The sequence below is a fragment of the Aythya ferina genome, assembly GCF_964211825.1.
Source record: "Aythya ferina genome assembly, chromosome: 10".
Lineage (NCBI taxonomy): Eukaryota > Metazoa > Chordata > Aves > Anseriformes > Anatidae > Aythya > Aythya ferina.
Genome location: NC_140306.1, coordinates 733,575 through 751,976, shown reverse-complemented (window position 1 = coordinate 751,976; position 18,402 = coordinate 733,575). Strand labels below are relative to the sequence as shown.

The following is an 18,402-nucleotide window of genomic DNA, read 5'->3' as shown; positions in this document are numbered from 1 at the left end:
TGCTCAGGAGTGAAAGGGTTTTGGCGGTCAGGGCACTGGCCCACCTGGCACCCCAGTTCCTGAGGCAGAGCTCCCCCACCAAGGCCGAGCTCTGCACGGGACACACCGGGGTCAGGCAGCTCCTTCTCACTTCACAGAGAAGGAACAATACTGTGTGTGTGACATAGCCAAGCCTTCCTCCCCACTCTGTGCCGTGGGGCTATACTATGGGTGACACAGCTCCTCCACCAGGACAGCTCACCCCCACCGCTGTGCCACCGAGAAGTTTGGTCTGCTGCACGAGCATTTGCAGCACAGACAAGAATGCAGAAAGACTAGGTGTTTGTGTACCCACGAGGGCACGAATTTGATATTCATAGGCTTTTCTTTCTCTTCTAAAGGGCAATCTGCTTTGAATTGAAACAAACTAAGATGACTTGAATGATAAATGAATGTTGCTCTGTACTTCCACCTCAGTGAAATGTAATTGTAATTGATATTAGACGTGACAGAGCTCCTGCTCTAACTTTTGTTTACAAGCTACTTAACTTCAGCTGTCTCTGAAATAATAATACCATCAAGTCCCTACCCAAAGCATCTCACCAGCGTGCTGAGCAGCAGGCAGCAGCCCAACCCACGAGGTCCCCAGCCAGGAGCTGGGCTCCAGAGCACCTCCAGGTCTCTCACCAGAGGGCTCTGACACCAGCAGCTCCAGCAAGGCTGGATTCCTGCTCCGTGCTAACAGGAGAGGAGATGCAGGCAAGAAGGGGGCAAGGTGCTGCTTACGATGAAGGGGCGCTGTGCCTCACAGCCCCCTGAGGGGAGACCCAGCAACAGAAGGGAAAAGCAAGGCAGACTGAGGCCTGTCCCTATCATTTTCTCACTTGGAAGGACACACAACTCCCTAAAGCGTTCTCAAGTTGACCGTAAAATATGCATTAAATTGTTTCTTACCTGAAGCTTTTGTTCCTGCTGTGCATTTTGATCCAATATGTTGGCTTCAGTAATAAATTTCTGCACACGAAACAAGGTGCAGCAATCCTCACATGGCAAGGTCATCTCCCACACTTCATTCTGGTTCTCTTCCAAGCCAAGGAAGGAGGACGAAGAGAGGAGCAGGTGTTGGCAGATCCATGGGCCAGGTGTGCAGGCTTTTTGCACCCAAGCAAGAGAAAGGCATCCCCAGTGCAACCCAGACTGCGCTCACGTTTGTCTGCCACCAGAGGAAACCCAGCCTCTTGCTTCTGAGTTAAAGCAGCATGGTGGCAACATACAAGAGAAACCAGAGAGGCTCACACATCACTACCACTCTCAGGCTCATGTTTTCAGGGAGAAGCACCACTAAGGAATGAATCACTAAACCTGAGCTTTCAGCTGCAGCAGAGAGGGGCTAAAGGATGCATGTGGGAAGGAGACATGAAAGGTAGCTTTTGTTTTGGTCATTAAAAAAAAGATGAAAGGAGAACTCTGCTCCAAGCACTGAAAACAGGAGCAAGCCCTTGTGCTCAATCCCATCTGGCAATGCTTCCCACTTGCTCAGAACAGATTCATCCACTGGCTTCCCTGCTACACACACCAGGCTGAGCTGAAGGATGAAAAGCCCTAAGGTGAAGACTGATTCACTGAATCTTCCCTCCTGCTTTAACCAAAGGGCTAATTTACCAGCACCACTTTGTATCTGGCTTTCCTCTCTCCTACAACATACCGCATGCTCTCCGAGGACTTGACAGCAAAAGCTCCCAATTTCTTCTTTCACTGCTCACTGAAATTCATCTATTTATTTTCATATGAGCTTTGATTTCATACGAGCCAGCTTTATTTCTGCTTTATTCTTCTCTGCTCTAGAGAAATACATTTTACTTGCTGGCTCTAAGCAGCAGATTATTTTTCTGACCTCTGGAAGGCTTCTAAATTCACAGCACCAGTCCTACCAGCCCACAAACCAGCTTAGGCTTTGATAATTTGTTTAGAAAAAGAAATACTCTCCTTCAGACCAAGTGCAGGGCTAATCTGGGGGACAATGGTCACTGTTTCTGCAGAGAGAAACCTGTCACAAGGCTTTCTAACAAACATTCCCAAAAGGAAAAGTTTGAATTTCAGTGCGGCTGGGCTGCAGCTCCATCAGGTGCCTGCAGACACCCAGCTATAGCACCAGAGATGCATAGAAAAGCAAAGGGAACCATACCCCAAAGACTCGGAGGTAAACCCAGCATTTCACAGCACCCGTGCTGGAGAAGGTCTGTCAAGCAGGGAACAAGAAGCAACCCCATAGGTAAGCCCTATTATTCAACTAAGCTCCAACAGTGGAGTCTCACATCCAGACTGATCCCACGCCACTGTGCTGGGGGCAGCTGTGCCCAGAGCATCCACGGGCACCCAGACGCAGCAGCACAGACCTTGGCAGGAGCCCGAAGCCCTCCCAGAGCCAGCCAGACGTATTGCAAGCACTGTGCCCTCAGCTTGCCTGGAGCCTGGGCAGGCTGGTGCAGGAAAGCCTTCAAGTTCTTTCAGCACATCTTATCTACATCCATCCACTAGGGATCAAATATTTGCTAAAACATACATTGCTTTACTGCCTACACTCAGCAATTAAGTTTGTGGTTCCTGCTAATTAGCAACAAACCGACATTACTGTTAGCCCACTGCAGACTTTGGGCACCAGAAGCTTTTATGTGGTGACCCACTCCCAAAGTACTCAGATTTATTTATAACCTGTGTGGTGAGACAGAGTACTCTCCCATTGCCACCTGAGACAGCTTCCTCCTAGCTGCACGCTAACACCGCCCGGGTTCACATGTTCCTCCTCCCACGCCCGAGACACCAGAGCCGCGTGCCTGCGTGCAGGCAGCCGAGGAGCGGCCGGGCCCCAGCCAAAACCAGCGCGTGACTCACGCCGCCGGGCACCCGGGGCACAGGGCAGGACACGGGGCTCAGGGCAGGAGCTGCGCCCCACCGCCGGCCCCAGCCCATCCTCGGCGGTGCAGAGCCCCCGGGTGTGCAGGGCAAAGCCCCTCCACCCGCAGCAGCTGCACCTCCTAAATTCGGCACTGGGTCCCGGCCAAGGCAGCATTGCTGTGCCGGGAGATGGCTGCTGCCCAGCTCATCGCCTCCGCACACCCTGGCAGCGTGTTCCTTCAGCCCAGAGAAAGGGGAAAGCAGTTTGTTTTGTGAAAATACCCTCACCGTCTGTCCTGAAGTTCGGCTTTGGTAAAAGCTCAGCCACGGCAGCAGAGGTGGCACAAAACCTCATCAGAGAGGAAGTCAACTGTGACAGAGCAGTTCTGGCCTAATAGCCAGTGCCTGAGAGCCTGCTGTGCTCAGGACGCTGGAGCTGCCCCCACACGAGGTTACATCAGGCTGCCTGCACCCAGCACCTCGCTGAGCCATGAAACAGAAGGTAAAGAAACAGGGCTCAATAAAACAGCTCAGAGACTTGCATCTCACAAACATTTAAATCTGTTTTTCAACACAGGAGCAGCTGACATCCAGCCCAAGCTCCGATGAACCTTTACATACCTGCAGCTGCCCTCAGCATCCAGGCCCAGGGCTGTGTTTGGGGCACTGGGCAGCCCAGGGAGCCCCAGCACATAGGTGTGCGATCCCCAGGTCCTGCTGCAGCAGCTTCTCCCATCACATCCTACAGCACACCGCCGTGGTCTGCACAGCGAGATACCCACAGCCCTCCCCAGGCACCGGCCCTGTCCTCGCAGCCCTGCTTCGGTCCCAGAGCTGCCAGCACCCTCGTGACACCCTGTGCTCTGCCAGAAGGTCGCCCCCCAGCTTCTCACCATGGGTGCACCCACCTGCACAGCCACCCGCCACAGCACAGGGTGCAAAACTGATGGCAGAGGAGCTCGGTGTTCCCTGGAATTAAAGTGTTTACAAACAACTGATTTCGCAGAAGCCGTGTGGGTGTTTTTTCACAAAGCCGTTAGTTTAAAACAAACCTACAGTCATCAAAGCAGAGCACTGAAGAGATTGATGAGGATTATCAGAATGGCACGAGATAAAAGAAACTTCTTCAGCACGCTGAGTGGCACGGTGCCCATGCAGGAGATCCCCGACCATTAGAGGTCTGTGGGTCAGCCCGCTGGCTTCCTCAGGTCCCTCTGCATGGACGGGCCACACCAGAAGGAATTCAGGGGTTACCACAAGGCTTCTCCTGGGCTCCCACAGGGACCAGGGCTTCTTCAGGTGGTATTTATAGGCAGCACTCCTGTCTCCCAAAGTTCCTTCAGTTACAGATTAACACAACACCCGTTTCCTCATAAACAAGTGCTTCTCTCAGGCTCCCAAGGCCTTTTGCTCCCACGTGAGCATTATTTCTCCCAAGCAAGGAGAAAATCCCACCTGCAAGGCCAGGCTAAGGCAACCCACCCCCAGGGCCACCCTTACAGCATTGAGGGTCACCACAGGAGCAACTGGGGGGCCACCAGCCCCCAGCATGTGTGACCCCCCCCCCCCGACCAGTGACACTGCTGGGGCTCTCCCCAGCAAAGCCCCTTTAAGGGCTGCTCGGGGCGGCGCGACATTAATTTTAGCCTGGAGCACAGCCAGGGGCACGCGGGGGCTGCAGGGCAGCTGCTGCAGCGCCTCCGCACCCTGCCCTCCCCCGGGCCCTCCCCCTGTAGAGCCCCAATTTCACTGCTTTTCACCCGACGGGTGCCAGCCTGGCGGCGGAGGAGCTATGGCAGAGGAGCAGAGCGAGCTGGACGAGAGGATCATCATCAAGGACCAACACACCAAGGAGATCGACCTGGTGAACAGAGACCCGAAGCGGATAAATGAAGACGTTGTGAAGGTATGGCTTTAAGCGCTATTTTTGAGAAGCATCTTCCTTATTGCAACAAGTATATGGGTATCTTCATCCTGCATCTGGTCTGACTTCAGCTCTGGCTTTAAGCCACTGGTGCACGTGCCTCAAGAGGAGGCAGCACCTCGGGTGGCAGCGAGGTCGCTTGCTGCAGGACCCCCACCCTGCGCTGCCAGGGCCATTTGGATGCTGGCTGGACACCCCTGTGGGGTGCACAGCTCCAGTTAATGCAATATCCCTGATCCTTTGTATATGCTGTGCAACTCCATGGGCTGCAGCTTGAAAATTATAGAGACACCCTCATTTGTGACAGCAAGTGGAAAGCCAAAAATAAAGCAGGCTCAGCCTATATCACTGATTTAAAGTGAACCCTGGAAAAAAAGCTACTTATGATCAAGAGTTGACAACCTGAGTACCAGAGCACTTAGACATGTATTGTCCTCTTTGGAAGACTGTTTCTCCTGGGTGGCAGCATGAGGGTGCAGCGAGCCTCCTCGCCTGTTTTTGATCAAAAGGAGTAGCACATCCCTGAAAAGGGAATCGCTTTCCTTAATGCTGACCACTGAAACTTGACTGCTCTGTCAGTCGTGTAATAAGATTTGTTAGAATTATGCCAAAGATAAGTTTGGCCCAAAGGAGGACGGGCGGAGAGGGAAGGGTTTTGTTAAAACTGTTTGAGAGATCAAAGTGAATGACACCAGGAGTGACAAGACACCGAGCCTGCTCACAAAGGCTTTGAGCAAGTCGTGACCTTGATCGCACTGCTGAAATGCAAGCCTGCATTTGTGCATTAAAATGCTTTCTATTACAGCTAAAACCGTGGGCATGGCCAAATTAAAGTGTCCCAGATGAGCTGGGGCAGTGCCAGCCATAGATGGGCACCTTCCGGCAGGGCGAGACGTGCCCGCGACAGCTGCCGGCGGCTCGGTCCCTGCGGCCCCACACAGTGTGTGCCCACATCTGTGCCACCCCCAGTGCTGCCTCTGCTTACACCGGGCCATGGGACCACGGCTTTGGGAAAGGGCACCCCAGAAGCAAAGCCTGGAGAAGGGGGCCCAGGGCAGGGCCTTGTCACAGCGAGCCGGGGGGATGGCACCAGGCCAGGGGCAGCTGCCCTGCCATCAGCCACGCTGCCCACGCCACATTGACAGGCTCCAGCACAGCTCATTGCCAAGTGCCAAGCAATGCCCCGTCAGACCTACCTGCTCACTGCTTGCAATGCCACCAGCTGCCCCAGGCAGGCCCTGTCAGGGCACGGCAGGCCCTCCCTAACCCCCTCACACTATTCTCCAACCTACCCCTTCCCCTGCCTTTTTCTGCCACAGCTCCAAAACCCCCAAGAGGATTTTGAAGCTCACCAGCTTACATGACCACAATACTTCCTCAGCTTTGGAAGCTTTCAGAGTGCTCAGTCCAGCTACCTCACATTCTTCCAACCTTAAAAATAGCACCAAAGATAAGGCTGGGCAGGGAGAGGCAGAACCGCCAGGCCCTTGCCCCCGGGCACTGCCACTCGCCTGCCTCCCTCTGCAGCAGCTCAGAGGGGCAAAGCCTCTGCAGCGAGCAGCAGCAAACTGGAAAATACCCTGCCCTTAAAGACTTAAGGGCCTTTAAATGCCCTTCCTTAAATCTCCACAGGTACAGAGGCAGGCCAGGGCAGGAAAGCAGACTCAGAATCACTCATCTAGGTTGGAAGAGACCTCCAAGATCACCGAGTCCAACCTCTGACCTAACACTAACCAGTCCTCCACTAAACCATATCACTGAGCTCTACATCTAAACATCTTTTAAAGACCTCCAGGGATGGTGACTCGGCCACTTCCCTCGGCAGCCCATTCCAATGCCTAACTTGCAGGCAGCAAGGTTCACCCTGCCATAGAGCCATATCTGCTCGCTGAGGTGCACCAGCAGGAGCTGGAGACCCCAGCACAGCTACAAGAGGGGCAGCAGCCAAGTGCGCTTGGCAGAGCTCTTAAAGCCCTTCCCTGGACACAGCCATGGAGCACACAGGCAGCACCCACAGGTGCTACCACCTGAAGGCACCGGGGCAGAGCCCAGGCTCAGTTCACAGTTCAGCCTCTCTGCCCCATCTCTCCTCAGAGCCCCTTCTGACACACTGGAAGAAAAAAAGCAGAGGAGAAGAGACTCCTCCCTTATAAGCTGCTGCTCCCTTCATTAATTGATCCCCTGATTAGCTAATCAGGCAGTCAGGCAGCTGAGATCTGTCATTCATTGCCAGCCCAGCCGGGCAGTCGATGCTGCTCACCAGCACCCACCAGCCTGGCTGTTAATTCCTAATCCATGTCAATATTTGCCCAGCATCTCTTGCCAATCCCAGGAAATTAAAGATGATAGCGAATGATTTTACGATCAAAGTGCTTCCAAAACCAGAAGGGATGTTGCAGTTTGACAGACAGGTATAAACAGACACATTAGCCTCACCAATGAAAGGTCACGCTTTTTTCAAGACAAATAGCTTGGCTCATGCATTCCCTAAAAATGAGTTACATCACAACGAGATCTCTGTGCATAGTTCAGAGGCTTTTAAGAATATTTGTAATGCAGGGACACTCCCAACGCATGCATATAACACCATATCCCTGTAAGGGCATGGCCAAGCTGATGTCTCTCTCTCTTCAGGCAGAATGCAAACAAGCTGAATTGAGTACCTTGCCTCCGAATATATAAATAAGTAAACCATAAATCAAGAGGACTGTTGGGGTTTTATTAGCGCAAACCACCTTCCTGCCGAGCAGGCAGCCCATGCCTGAATGCTAAAAAAGGGTAGGAACGGGCTCTGGCTTCCTCCAGAGTAAACACATCCACGCACATCACCGCTTCGGAGCACTCGTGGCCGGCCCCAGCACCTGTGAGCGTGGTGCACAGCGTGAGTGCTGCTGGCCCTGCCCCATCTCCCTCAGACCTGGGCACGGCATCCAGATGCACCGGGGTCTGTCCCTGCTCCGGGGCTGCGACCCCGCTGCCCCCTCTGGGCTCCCCCCACGTGGCAGCAGCTCCCTGCTCCCCCACTGCAGTCTGTGCTCACCCGCTGCCTCTTCTCTGCTCCCAGGTGGATTTTGAAGACGTGATAGCTGAGCCAGTGGGAACGTACAGCTTTGACGGTGTCTGGAAAACCAGCTACACCACCTTCACCGTCAGCAAGTACTGGTGCTACCGCCTGCTTTCTGCCATCCTGGGAATCCCCCTGGCCGTGGTCTGGGGCTTCCTCTTTGCCCTCATCTCCTTCTGCCACATCTGGGCGGTGGTGCCCTGCATCAAGAGCTACCTGATCGAGATCCAGTGTGTCAGCCGCATCTACTCCCTCTGCATCCACACCTTCTGCGACCCGCTCTTCGAGGCGCTCTCCAAGATCTGCAGCAACATCAGAGTTGCTCTGCGGAAGGAAACCTAGAGCTTGAGAGCTGCCCCAGCCATCGTGCTGCTTGTGGTGTGCCCGCCTCGGTCACGCTGCCACCTCACCTGGGGGACCTGCACAGCACGCAGGAGCCTGCGGCACAGCTGGCTCTCGGGACTCTCCCCCAAGAAGGAGGCACACCGAGCTGCCCCTCGATCCATCCTAAAGACAGCAGTGGTGGCAGAACCTGGCGTCATGCCCTGCTCCTGCAGGAAGGACCGCAGCATCCCCCAGACCACAACATCCCCCAGACCTCAGCATCTTCTGGACCTCAGCGTCCCCCAGACCTCAGCACCTCCTGGACTGCCGCATCTCCTGGACCATGGCCCTGGGCCACCACCTGCAGCTGCAGAGCAGGGAGGGAGCAGCAGAGCCGCCAGCATGCCGCCAGCTGCCCCTCACAGCCCTGCCTGCTCCGTCTCCATCCTCCAGCATAACCCTGAGAAAAACACTCGCATATGAATTATTTGCCGCAAATAATTGTTGTTGTGAAAGCTTCTGTATTAAATCAGGCTGCACAAAAGGCTTATGGATAGAATAGTGAAAAAAAAAAAAAAACTCTTTTTCCCTGTGTGTTCCCATTTCAGCAGAGCTTCAAAAAGCAGATTGATTAGTGTATGAAATGCTGTGTCTGCCTCCTGAGAAGACGTGAAGGGCTTGGGCTGCCGACAGCTGCACAGCCACTGGTGGCAGTTTGGCGCTCACTGCAGAATTACAGGGCAGCGCTGGGCCTGCGGGCAGGACACCCTGGGGAGCACCAAGCATGGGGCAGCCGTGTGGGTGCTCCCCGCAGACAGACAGCACCTACGGAGCAGGCAGTGGGCTCACCATGGGGAGCAGAGGGAGCAGACGGATCCCACAGCCCCCCGAGGAGGGGACCCGGCCGTGCGCAGCACCAGGGCTGGATGCTCGTGGAAGGCACGGGTGACAGCAGCCCACGGAAGGGCGTTTGTCACACACCGTGCCCCAGGGCTGCCAGCGCTCCTGGGGGGCATGTGGGGGACACGAGACCGTGTCTGGCCGGGGCCCAGCCTCCTGGGGGCAACGCGGTGCTCCTGAAGAGGGGGACAGGGGAAAGGTGCAGTTCGGGGCCGTTTCCTCCCCTGGGCTGTCAGTCAGTTTGTTTGGCCCGTGCTCCGCAGAGCTGTGTTTTAACTGTGAGGCGCTTTGTTGGCTCTGTCCTTAAGTGCTTTGCTGAATCAGGGCCCAGGAGGTCTCATTGTTCACTTATTATTCTCAGTTGTATTCATGTGCTTTTTTTCCTTGGCTTCCAACAAGTACTTGAAGCCGAAGTCTCTGCTAGTGCTATGCCAAGGGCTAGGAAGAGCCAGATTTTCTGTTGGTGCTCCTCCAGTGACTTGGGACTGTGGGCCTTCGTTATCCCACAGCGACGTAGCACTGACGCTCAGCAACACCAGGCCTCGAGACGGATAGAGGTACACACAAGAAAAAAGATAGTTAAATGTTTGTAGGGAAAAAAATAATGTTTCCAATAACACTTTGTCACAAGCATTTTTTAAAGCTTTTTGAAGGAATAAAAGTAATAAAAAGCAATGTTGGAATTACAGTCGGTTTAATTTTGTTGGTGCTGTCCTAGCAGTTCACATCCTGAACCAGCCCCCTCCAGGCTCCCCACCACGGTGGTCTCCAGGCTCCCTGCGCAGGGAGCACACGACTCTGCCATCAGCGCCTCTATCTCCCTCTGACCCTCTTGAAGCGTGTGTCAGCCCCATGGCCAGTGTCCCTTTCTGTGACAAGCCTCTAGCTTATCCTGACAGAGTGAAGGCAGCCCCGGGGCGAACTGTGCCCTGCGGTGGGCAGGCAGAGCTGAGGCACCCTCCGGGGACATCCCAGGGTGCGGGGGCACAGAACAAAAGAGGAGCGAGTGCGAACGAGCCCCTGTGCTCTCAAAAGAGCCCGAGCACATCAGGGTCCCCTTCTTGTTCCGTGCAGGAGGTAGTGACTCTCAAAGGGAAAGGGGATGAACATAGGAGGAAAAACTCTGTTTGTTTTCATAACGATTTAAACCAGTCTGTGAAGTGTGCTGGGACTGAATGTGCCGGGTCATAGTCACTTGAAGCTACGAGAAAAAAATCAAAGGAATGCCAGAATATAAAAGGTGAAAATGTACCTGTTAGTGACAGTGAAAAAATAAAGCTAATACATAGATAAATGCATTTTTCACACTCATTCCCAACACGTAAGGCCAATTCAGGTTACCCCTGAGTGCACACAGGCCTCACTTCTGCATGCCATCCCTGCAGGTGCCCACAGGAGAAGCAATCCAAGCGAGGGTGGGAGCGTCTGTCCTCAGTGCTCCCTCCCAGCCACCCGGACAGAGCCCACCCTGAGCTGCTCCAGCCTGCAGAGCCCAGGCCACAGCTAACTCCATGCGACGTACAAAGTGGTGTACACATCTTAAGTGCTTGGTGCAGTGCTCTATAAACAAAAGCATCCTTATCCTGAGCGTAATCAGGTCTTGTGTTTAAAGCGTAGCATCCCGACAGTTCCCTTCGTTTTTTCAGTATTGCCATGCTTCTGCACTTCCCCTCCCTCTTTCCATCAAGACACAGTCAGAAAATTTTATTTACAGGTATTTCTTTGCAATAAAAATCCATGCCATAAGCATGTCCTCGTGCATTACAAAGCAAGATTGCATTGGTGTAAAAGACTAACTGCTATCTACAGTAAACCCAAAGCAAAAGCTCGGCCTCAGGGGACTCTGCGGGAGTTTTTCAATCCCACGGAGCCCAGATGCAATCCCCAGTGCCAGCCCTTTAGAAGCTTTGAGCGCGTTCAGCAAATGTATTATTGCACACATCCCCTGATCCTACAGTCGTGTCTGCTTCCCTCGCTCCCACTGCCCGACGTGCACAGCCCTGCTGGTGGCATTCCCGGGCACAGCTGTGGGCACAAGGACACCCGGCCCCAGCCCGAGGGTCCCCATGGCACCCCATGGCACCCCATCCCACCCCATGGCACCCCATGGCACCCCATCCCACCCCATGGCACCCCATGGCACCCCATCCCACCCCACAGAACCCCGCAGCCCCACGCTCCCCGCTCCATCCCGGCCGTGCCACCTGCCCAGCACAGGGGAGCGGGGAGGGGGCTCCCTTCAGTCGGGGTGAGCCCAGCTCTGGCGATTGCTCAGGACAAAACCTGCCCCTCGTGAGTTTGGAAAGCCACCCGCCTCAGCGGCAAATGGACACGGAACCGGGTTCGTGCTGCTCAGCGCCACGCACCACCGAAATCCCGAGCACAGAAGTCTTCCACTGGCTCCTGCCCCGGTTAAATAACAAACACTGTACATGCTCACCCTCGCGCAGACCCTATGTACACCTATTTACACGGAAATCCCCTCTCTGGTCCCAATCACAGCTTTTTACAGGGGCGTGCTGAAGGCGCTCAGCACGGCGGAGAAGCAGGACCAGGCCGGCGGTGCCTCACGTCGCGGGGGGCTGCGTGAAGCTCCTCTGGCTCGTGCTCTTGCAGCTGAGGACGAAGGAGGAGGAGTTGCTCTTCTTGCTGACGCTCAGGTCGCACGCCGGCCGCGACTTCAGGTAGCGCGTGGAGCAGCAGAGGAAGCGCCGCATCAGGTCGTGGAAGAGGTGCCCCGTGTACAGCATGTAGATCCACGGGTTGCAGCAGCTGTTGAGGCTGGCCAGGAGCATGGCGATGATGAAGGGAGAGGCTGCAAGGCAGAAAGAGCCATCAGGGTGCTGTGGGGCAGGGAGAGCCCCCGGGAGGGCACCAGGCACAGCATAGCGGTGCCTGCCCCGCACCAGGACACACGGCCCTGCTGCAGAAACACCACAGCAACCACACTGGTAAAGATGAGGTGGGATACATGAACAGCAGGCAGCGAGTCCGTGTTTAAGGAATTCCTGCTCAGGGTTTTCCCGGAGGAGCTGTGTTTGCCCTGCTCGGCTCCCAGGCTGCTGGTTCTGGGATGTTAACCCCGCAACACGTCGCAAAGAGGCAGCGCTGCTCCTCCTGCTGCAGTCAGCGCTTGCAGTGCCCTCCTGGGGGGCATGGCAGAGAGCAGGGCCCAGGATAAAGAGCCGGTGGGGTCTCTGCCACCCTCCCCAACATCCCCAGGGTGCCCCTGATGGGGCTGCCAGGAGCACCACTCCCAGGTGTCCCCACCACCAAAACGCAGCTGCAGGGACGGAGGCCACCAGCCCAGCCACATCCACGCCTCTGCACAGCACTGTCCCAGCCCCTGAGAGCAGAGACATTTTCCTTGCCCCCTCTCCCCGAATTAATTTCCACGTACGAAGCTGTGCCATGGGAAATGATGGCCGTTTCCATTTCAGTAATGAAATCTGGGAGCCTGGCAACGGCTCCTGGCTGCACACCCGGCTGTCGGGGTGGCGATGGTGGCAGCGTGGTGCCAGGCACAGCACAAAGCCCCCGGGTTTCCCACCCATGGCCGAGAGCTCAGACCGGCACCGACCCGTCAGAGCAGGGCTGCTGGCCCCACAGCCTGGTGGCCACGCTGGCCCCAGGTGCTGAGCCCCATAGGGGTGGTGTGCCCTGCGCCAGCCCCGCGCCCCAGCCCGGCTTCTGCCCTCCTCGTGTGCTGCCAGCAGGCGCGAGCAGTGCGGGCGCTGCTGGGGTCTGGCTGTGCTCGCTGCCTGTCTGCCTCTGCAAAAATCCACTTGCACCTCTGAAACCAGAAGAGAAGCACAAATAGTGAGTGCTGGCTTCCAAATGCACCTTTAACCCGCTTGTGCATAATTCCTGCTCAAGTGATGTCTGGTCCAATTGCTTTTAATTTCAAGTATATGCGAAAAGAGAGCCATGGGGAATTGCTTCAAAATCCCAGGTGCGAGACCTGAGACACATCACAGCAAGTCACTTAAAAAAAAAGCAATCATCCATCTGTTGCTGACTCAGCTCTCCTGTCTCCGAGGCACATAAATTGAGCCTCGTGGGGCTCTCTGTGCATGGTGAGCATCACGGGAGCTGCCCCAGGAGTGGCTCAAGAGCTGCTTGCCCCTGCTGACGTGGGGACGTCTGATTTTGGGGCACTGTGCTGGCACCCCCAGCCCCTCAGAGCAGGCCCTGGTCCCACACACTGCTCACACCACAGCAGCAGGTAAAAACAGCTCCCCTCGCCAGGTATAGTCTTTGTGACATCCCATGTGGAGGATTCTAAAAATTTTCTTAGCAAGCCAGAGGTGGCAGAGCCCTGCTGCTGGCCGGTGAGCTTGCTGCCCCTCGCCTTGTCCAGCACAGCACCCACACCGCCTGTAGATCCTGCAGCACGAGGAGCAGCTGAACTCACCTCCTGCTGCTGGCACACCTCTGCGCCAGCGTCCTGTGATTCTGCCCAGCCAGGGCAGCCCAAGCTTTGGTGAAAAAAGAAAAAAAAAAAAAATCTGGGCTGCAGGGCAACCTGCTGCTTCTGCAAAGAGCGCGGGCTCTGCAGCCCCTCTCGTGCCCCTGGGGCAGCCCGCAGGAGGACGGAGGGCCTGGGGAGGGCACCCTGGGGTGCTGTGGGCTGCAGCCCTCCTCGCCCAGCAAAGCAAAGCAACAGAAAGGGTGGCACTGCCCGTTCGACAGTGTAGGCAAGGGCAAGTCTGACTAACAGGCAGGCATGGCTGCGACCTGTAGCAGTGCCAGCTACAAACCCAACTGCCCTGCGCAGCCCCACTGAGGGAACTGGCAGCGGCAGAGCTTTGGCTTTCTGATGAGACTGCAGGCTGGAAATACAGCCAGAGGGAGAGACACAATTCATCCAGCTTCTGAAAATTTTGATTAGCCTAAAAGTTTTGACTAGCCTAAATCAGGTTAAAAAAAAAAAAAAAAAAAAAAAAAAGATAGCTGCCTGGAGCACCTAGGAGGGCTTAAAAAGCTGAGCTGTGCTTATGTCTCCACCTGGAATGGAAGGGACAGAGAGAGGGAAGAAAGGCAAAGCGAGGAGAGCTGGAGCCAGGCAGGAGAGCTGCTCTGGCTGCTGGGAGCACAGATGTGCACGGGCTGCTGGGGACACCAGGTTTTGCACTGGAGGTGTGTAACTGACACCGGTTAACGAGTGTGTAACTGACACTGGCTAACAACACGACACGACAGGAGTACGTGGTGCGACCCAGCCGCAAAGCCCCTGCTGTGGCAGGGCTGCGGGGCAGACAGCAGGGAGCTGCGGCTCCCCCTCAGCCTGTGGCATCCCCAGGCTCCGCGCTTCTGATGAGTTTGGGGCACTTTGTCCAAGGAAGAGTTGTCCCCCAGTACACTTTTTTGTCCTTTTTCCTAGCTCACAAAGCTGTGCAGAGTTTTTCTTGTAAGCCCTTCCCTCAGGTGCGGGGACACCTCCGTGCAGAGGCAGCACAGACTCGCTCAGCTACAAGCACACAAACCCAAGGAGGGTCATATATTTTACTCTGCTTGCAACCTTAGTGACGACAGGAGCAGCCAGCTCCAAGTATAAAAAATGGCAATTCAGTGACACCACATCCTTTAGGAAAAGCCTTTGCTCATAAATCAGGGGGGTTCTGGAGGAACCGTGCTCCAACCAGAGATAAAATAACAGCGGCACAGTCCCTGGGAGGATGGAAGCAGGAGAAGAGGGTGAAAGAAGGGCAAAAGAGTTGAAAGCAAAGAAGTCAGCGAGGACAAAACGATACTGCAAAAGAAAAGAAGTCGGGCAGTGAGACAAGCAGTTTGTGCTGTGGGAGCTGCCGCGTGGAGCAGGAGCGAGCAGCCGGTGTGGGTAACTCAGAGCTCGGAGGCTGAGCTCTCACAGCCACCTCGGGGAGCGGCGACACCTCCCCGGCCACCGCCAGCCACGCAGCCCGAACCCCAGAGCCACAGCCACCCTGGATTTGTGCGGGCTGAGCTAGCCTTCGCCCAGGTACAGCCACCACCACCCCTCCCATTTCTTCTCCATGTTCAGAACTTCTCCCCGTCCCCCTCCCAGCCCCCCGAGACCCGACCCAGCTGAGTTTCTGGCTGCCCCCGCAGCCCGCTGCCGGGTGTCCCCGCGGTCGCTGGACTGAGCGGCACGGGGGAGCAGGACGTACCTTCCTGCGGGGCGTTCGTGTCCCACACAGACCACATCTGCACGAAGAAAAAGGGCGTCCAGCAGACGATGAAAGCTAGCACGATGATGAAGGTCATTTTGACGGTCCGGATCTTGGCTTTGGAGATGAGCCTCGTGCTGCTCACCCTGGCAAACGCCGTCCCGCTGCGGGCGTTGGAGCTCAGACCCACGTTGGGCCCGTGAGCCGTCTTCAGCTTCACGTTCTGCCAGATTTTGAAGCTGATTAAGCCATAGCAGATGCTCAGCATCAGCACAGGGATGATGTAGACCATGAGGGTTATCCAGGTGACATAGGCTTTGGGTCCCCAAGGCTGGATGAAGTCTGCCCAACAGTCGTAAACTCCATTCCCCACATCCCTCAGAGAAAATATGTGGATCTGAGGGATGCTGACCAGCAGGCACAGCAGCCAGGTGAGGAGGACAGAGACCCGGTCCGCCCTCCTGTGCAGGGACCTCAGCGGCTGACAGATGGCCAAGCACCGGTCCAGGGACATCAGCAAGAGCATGTAGGTGGAGGCGAACATCCCCACCACCTGCAAGTACTTGATCAGCCGGCAAAGGAAATCCGGTCCGTAAAACCTGAAGGTGATGTCCCAGATGAGCTGGGGCAGCACCTGGAAGATGGCCACGACCAGGTCGGCGATGCTCAGGTGCTTCATGAAGAAGTACATGCGGGAGTGCTTCTGCCGGGTGGTGTGGATGGCCAGCAGCACGCACAGGTTGCCGGTCAGGGCGAGGAAGAGGATGAGGCAGAGCACCGTCACCTCCACCTTGGCCATGTCCTCGTTCCTCTTCAGCGGGTCCGCCGTGCCGTTCCTGCCCGCCGTCTGGTTCTCCGCCGGGACGCTGCCGTTCCCCAGCGACCCGTTGGCCGCCCACAGGCTGCTCCCGGCCAGGTACAACTTCTCCATGGCCACCCCGGCCCGAGCCCAGCCCGGCGAGCGCAGGGAGCCCCCGCGAGCCGCTCCCGGCCGCAGGCAGGCGCGGCCCCGGCACGGCTCCGCTCCCCGGCGCTCGCCCCCGCGCCGCGCTCCCGCCCGGCCCCCCCCCCGGCCGCGGGGGCAGGAGGGGCTCCGGGCACCCCCCCCGCCCCGCCCGGCCCTCGCCGTGCCCGCAGCCCCCTGCCCCCGGCGGCACGGGGCGTGCCGGGGGTGTCGGAGACAGGGAGCGGGGAGCAGCCGCGCCCCCGTCCCGCTGCCGGCACCCACGCGGGGAGAGGGGGACCCCGGCTGAGGGGGGCGGGGAGGGGGTGGGAGGGGTGGGATGGGAGGGGTGGGGAGGGATGGAGAGAGGTGGGGTGGGGTGGGGTGGGATGGGATGGGATGGGATGGGATGGGATGGGATGGGATGGGATGGGATGGGATGGGATGGGATGGGATGGGATGGATGGGGAGCAGCCTGGCCCCCTCAGCATCCCCATCTCATCCCCGTCCCCAACCCCAACCCCAGCCCCAGCCCCAGCCCAAGCTCCATCCCCGTCCCCATTCCCGACCCCATCCCCATCCCCATCCCATTCCATTCCCATCCCCATCCCCGTCCCCGTCCCCGTTCCCGTCCCCATCCCCATCCCTGTCCCCGTCCCCGTCCCCGTCCCCATCCCCATCCCCATCCCCGTCCCCGTCCCCATCCCCGTCCCCATCCCACCCCACCCGCCGCAGCGGCGGGCGCGGAGCGGGTCCGGGGCCGGCTCCGGACCCCGCCGCCTGCGCTGGGAGCGGCGGCCGCGAGGGGGAGCGGCAGCGCCGGGCCCGGCCGGGCCCCCCCCGAGGGCTGCGGGGCGCCCCCGGCCGCCGGTGCCTGCGCCCGGCCGGGAGCGGAGCCGGGCACGGGGCGCGGGGCTGTCGCCGAGCCCCCCGCGGCTCTTCTGGCCCCGGTGCCGGCGAATTGTCCCGAGGCTCGGCAGAAATTGCCCTTCGGAGCCCCCCCCCCCCCGCCCCAGGGGCTCTCTGCGCTGCTCTCGCCGCGTCTCCGTTGCTCCGGGCCCCCGCTGGAGGCTCGCACTCGCGCCCCTGGGCAGGCAGCGCAGCGCCAGCCACCGAAGGCTTTTTTCTTTCAGAGAGATTGTTTTAGAGTAATACCAAAGCAGTTCTACAACAGAAAAAAACCGCGGGTGTGTTTGGTGTCACTGCCATCCGTGCCACTCTCAGCCTGTGCGTCTCAGAGAGGGGAGGAGGCTTCCCCTGGACTCACTTCCCCACGAGGGATGCAGGCACTGGGCACTCCTGGAGAGCCCCCCCACGCCTCAGCAGCACCTTCCCGAGCCCTGCAGCAGCCCCGGAGCCATTCCCAGGCTTTTTCACCAAAAAGGTGGCTTCAGCACCACACCGCCCGGCACGGCTGCCTCAGCCACCCAGCCCCAAGCAAAAGGAGCGTGCTGCTGCTCGTTCCACTGCGCTGCTTTTCCCTGATAACCACATCTCAAACTCTACTTAGCCTAGCCTTAGGCCTTGAATAAACATCCCTGAAGTTATTTTTAAAGATTTTTGGGAACCTTTAGCTCTATGCAAGATGTAAAAATGTTAAATACTTTGGCAAGTTCTTCCCTCCAGGGTTCACGTTCTTCCTCCTCCAGGCAATAAAACGGCTGTGGGAATCGCTGAGGATAACAGCTCACCATGTGCAATGCTTTTTTTTTCATTGTTCTGCCCTTTTCGGGAGAGCTCTGTAGGAGGAAGTGACCTTGGGTGAAATCCTGGCTGCAGTGGAGTCAAGGGGAGGTTTGCCACTGGCTTCACTTCATCCTGCAGGGCACTCGGAGGTGGTGCATCTGTGCCAGCAGCAGCCTGCGGTCGCCTTGGGACCCGGCTGGCACTGGCGTGCTGGCACCACGCACCTCAGGTGAGTGCCCTGGGACAGAGCAGCCCCAGCTCCTCTTCACTGCCAGCTGAGGCATCGTTCACAGCCACACAGACCCCAATTGCTTCATGGAGTTAGGGTTCTGCACCAAACTGCTCTGAATGCAGACCACAGCCTTACACCAGTTGCATTGCTCAGGAGCGTTCACAGCCTCAAAGAGTGGTGTGTAACTGTAGAATACATTTTATTTCAACAGTGAATCATAACTGCTAAACTGTGGAAGAGCTCTCCTAGGATTCGTTCTGTTTGTCCCCTTGCCAATGCCAGACTGATCCCAGTGCTGCGTTTTTC

General features: G+C 57.0%; 3 protein-coding genes across 3 annotated transcripts in view; 1 reads left to right on the top strand and 2 right to left on the bottom strand.

Moving 5' to 3' along the window:
- The window catches only part of SSUH2 (ssu-2 homolog), a 30,097-nt gene extending 23,194 nt beyond the window's left edge, over window positions 1-6,903 (bottom strand). The window contains exons 1-2 of the mRNA XM_084530523.1: window positions 6,826-6,903; window positions 5,995-6,229 (exon numbers count right to left, since the gene is read on the bottom strand). The gene's annotated coding sequence lies outside the window, so the exon portion shown is untranslated. The remainder of the gene's footprint in view (window positions 1-5,994; window positions 6,230-6,825) is intronic.
- CAV3 (caveolin 3) lies at window positions 4,355-9,774 on the top strand. Its single transcript, XM_084530524.1, has 2 exons — window positions 4,355-4,780; window positions 7,863-9,774. The coding sequence occupies exons 1-2, from the start codon at window positions 4,424-4,426 to the stop codon at window positions 8,202-8,204; spliced, it is 699 nt and encodes a 232-aa protein (XP_084386650.1). The 5' UTR covers window positions 4,355-4,423; the 3' UTR covers window positions 8,205-9,774.
- A 1,421-nt stretch (window positions 9,775-11,195) lies between these two features.
- On the bottom strand, window positions 11,196-16,389 carry OXTR (oxytocin receptor). The gene is made up of 2 exons (XM_084530522.1): window positions 15,236-16,389; window positions 11,196-11,901 (listed from the first exon to the last, which is right to left on the bottom strand). The coding sequence occupies exons 1-2, from the start codon at window positions 16,164-16,166 to the stop codon at window positions 11,654-11,656; spliced, it is 1,179 nt and encodes a 392-aa protein (XP_084386648.1). The 5' UTR covers window positions 16,167-16,389; the 3' UTR covers window positions 11,196-11,653.
- Between the last annotated feature and the right edge of the window lie 2,013 nt (window positions 16,390-18,402).

What these genes read in the sequence shown, in the direction of transcription:
- OXTR (XM_084530522.1), bottom strand. Translation starts at nt 16,166, where the DNA reads ATGGAGAAGTTGTACCTGGCCGGGAGCAGCCTGTGGGCGGCCAACGGG. An exon ending in CACGAACGCCCCGCAGGAAG is followed by an intron (nt 11,902 to 15,235) that starts GTACGTCCTGCT and finishes TCTGCCTTGCAG; the next exon opens with CCTCTCCCTTCATCATCGCC.
- CAV3 (XM_084530524.1), top strand. Translation starts at nt 4,424, where the DNA reads ATGTGTGACCCCCCCCCCCCGACCAGTGACACTGCTGGGGCTCTCCCC. An exon ending in TAAATGAAGACGTTGTGAAG is followed by an intron (nt 4,781 to 7,862) that starts GTATGGCTTTAA and finishes CTCTGCTCCCAG; the next exon opens with GTGGATTTTGAAGACGTGAT.